This window comes from Sinocyclocheilus grahami, unplaced genomic scaffold (assembly GCF_001515645.1).
Source record: "Sinocyclocheilus grahami isolate Dianchi unplaced genomic scaffold, SAMN03320097.WGS_v1.1 scaffold462.1, whole genome shotgun sequence".
Classification (NCBI taxonomy): domain Eukaryota; kingdom Metazoa; phylum Chordata; class Actinopteri; order Cypriniformes; family Cyprinidae; genus Sinocyclocheilus; species Sinocyclocheilus grahami.
In genome coordinates this window covers 1612709-1615650 of record NW_015505641.1, presented here as the reverse complement: position 1 = coordinate 1615650, position 2942 = coordinate 1612709, and the positions used below count along the sequence as shown (strand labels likewise).

General features: G+C 36.1%; 1 protein-coding gene across 1 annotated transcript in view; it reads left to right on the top strand.

Annotated features, from left to right (window-relative positions):
• pkd1l2b (polycystic kidney disease 1 like 2b) overlaps nucleotides 1-2942 on the top strand; it is a 62527-nt gene that overhangs the window by 58111 nt on the left and 1474 nt on the right. Inside the window, exons 30-33 of the mRNA XM_016235029.1 lie at nucleotides 1143-1276; nucleotides 1358-1485; nucleotides 2415-2575; nucleotides 2679-2889. Coding sequence (XP_016090515.1) covers nucleotides 1143-1276; nucleotides 1358-1485; nucleotides 2415-2575; nucleotides 2679-2889 — 634 coding nt within the window. The remainder of the gene's footprint in view (nucleotides 1-1142; nucleotides 1277-1357; nucleotides 1486-2414; nucleotides 2576-2678; nucleotides 2890-2942) is intronic.

The window sequence follows — 2942 nt, the reverse complement described above, 5'->3', positions numbered from 1 at the left end:
GCAAGAAATCATATGGTTTTATTGAACAAAACTGTTAAAATACATAATGTATTATAAACTATAGAGCTAATGTACATGACGCATTACAACAAAGGCCTGCAGGGGGGCCAACGGCCTGACGATTATTTTTACACATTGCTGTGCGATCTAATACTTGTTTAATATTAACCAAGCACCATTTAATTCAAATGTCCACTTAACCTTTAATATTTGGCAATTTCTTTAGGACAGAAATGCTATAGCCACTGTAATTAAAAGAATATGTGGACATCAAAACGTGTAAACTCAGAGTGAGGGTTTGAGCTTTTATTTTGAAACTGTGAGATAATGATGTATTATTCTCCTGTGTTTGCCTAGATTTATAAATGATTTACCTTACAAATCTGATGAAATGGTGCATGTTGCATTCCCAGATGAACGTTATAATAAACCCAAACTCACAACAACATGCAGAGATGGAGTTTGAGATGCTCAACACATGTAAATGATAACAGTTCCTGTGGAACTACTGTGAACCTCTGTGTGACGCATGTACTTAACCTACACGCATGTAAATAATTAAATCGTATATACTGTATTAGAAGTGCATCGCATATAATTATTTAATTAAATCGTAGCGGTAGCGAATAAAATCGACGAATCGCGACAGCCCTAGCGCTTTGTACTTTAATGTTTTCTTACCGGTGAATGAGACATGAGGAAATCTGACAGCATTGCATTGAACCCTCCACCAATGCCGTCTCTCATCGTGTCGCTGGTTAGCCTCTGCTCTGCCTGTGTGCATATGTCATGTGTTTTGGAGGAGGTGTGGCTTTGGAGAATGATTTGCAGGGAGAGTGGGATCTTATGCTTTCAAAGCTAGCTGGCCTCTCCGAAATCGCCTACCTCACCTTTGAGGCCCTCAAGGAAAAATGTTGTGTATTATTATTAGTTCACCCAAAAATAAAAATGCTGTCAAGATTTACTCATAAAAATTATACGCTTCACCTTTGGTGCATGTTTTTACAAGTCAGTTCTCTAAAAACAACATTTTTGGAATTTTTAAAGGAATAGTACACCCAAAAATTCTGTCATCATACCTGAAAGTGTTGTATATTATTTTACACATACTTTTCCAACGATGTACCTTCTTTAACCAACAGGAAGCTTCGATATCTTTTTGACTCCACCTGGTTGGATATGTACACAAGGGCAGTTTTTGCAGAGTTCACGGTGTACAATGCTAATGTCAACCTCTTCTGCATTGTCACACTGATACTAGAGAGCACTGCAGTGGGTGAGGAAAAAGAACCATCATTCCCATTCATACAAAGTCTTCTTGTTTTATTGCAAAACTGAGCTTACACTTATTTTACAGGTGCATTTGAGTTTCGCAGCGTGGTTCAGAGTGTCCGTCTCTACCAGTCCACAGGTGGCTTTCAATCGTTTCTCATGGCCTCTCAGGTCTTTTATTTCCTCTTCATCGTCTACTACATGTTTTTGCAGGTCAGTTCTCTAGCATAGTTTCATAGAACTTTTAAGAAAATATTTAACTCCAAAATGAAATTCTGTCATCATTTACTCACCTTCATGTTGTTCTAAACCCACATGCCCAAAGCCTTCCAGGTTTGAAATATTATAGTCCAGACTTCCAGAATCAACAGTTACTGTAAAAGTCCTTGGATATGAGAATGACATAGTGTTTCACAGCTACATCGCCAGTGTTTACAATGTAATTTGCATAATTATTTGTTTCATACATGGTCTAATTGCATGAGAGGTGTTTTTCCCCCTCAAAGTCATAAGCATGGTTTGCAAATGCATTTACACAACATTTGTGAATATAGTTAAAGCTAAATGGTATTACAGTAGGATTTTTAGAAAGGAAAATTTAAAAGAGAAAAAAGAAAATGTACTACCACTGAATGAATAATATGTAATCCACGTAATCCATAAAAAAGTAATTGTAATCTATTGTGAACATTTTTTAATGTAGTATACGCTAAATACAAGTACTTAATTTTTTGGAATCTGATTACGTAATCCAGATTTCTTGTAATCAGTTACTACTCAGTAATCCATAAAAAAGTAATTGTAATCTATTGTGAACATTTTTAAATGTAGTATACGCTAAATACAAGTTCTTAATTTTTTGGAATCTGATTACGTAATCTGGATTACTTGTAATCAGTTACTACTCAGCCCTGATTGTGAGATATAAACACAGAATTGTGCTATATAAAATAAGAATTGAAAGAAAAAAGTCCAAATTGTGAGATATAACCTCAGATTTACGAGACAAAATTGTGAGACAAATATGCTTTCATATGAGGGTTTGTAAATATAGACAGAATTTTCAGTTTTGTATAAACTTTTCCTTTAATTGCTATACTCTTTTCATTCCAATTAAACCATACATGTTTGGGGTTGGACAGGCAAAGCTGTTGAAGCGGCAGAAATGGGCATATTTCAAAAACAAGTGGAATCTGTTAGACCTTGCAATCATCATTTTAAGTTGGAGTTCATTATCAGTGTTCATCAAGAGAACAGTGCAGGGAGACAAAGACATTGAATACTACCAAAACCACAAAGATCAGTAAGTAGTTTTGATATGAACATAAATTGACCCTACAAGTGGTTTTGGAGCATGGATGGATGGATGAACTAAACATGGTAAAAATGCTATTCCTGTCCTATAGGTTTCCCAGTTTCCATGACACAGCTGTCATAGATGCTACACTGGGATATCTCATGGCTTTTTTGGTTCTTCTGGCCTGTGTAAAACTCTGGCATCTGCTGAGACTCAACCCTAAACTTCACCTCATCACCTCTTCACTGCAGCGGGCATGGAACGATATGTCCAGCTTCATTGTGGTTATCTTCATTATCCTCTTGGCCTATTCACTTACTGTAAGGGCAATGACTTTTACGGTCCATAACAGTGTAAAATACTGTTTGTAATG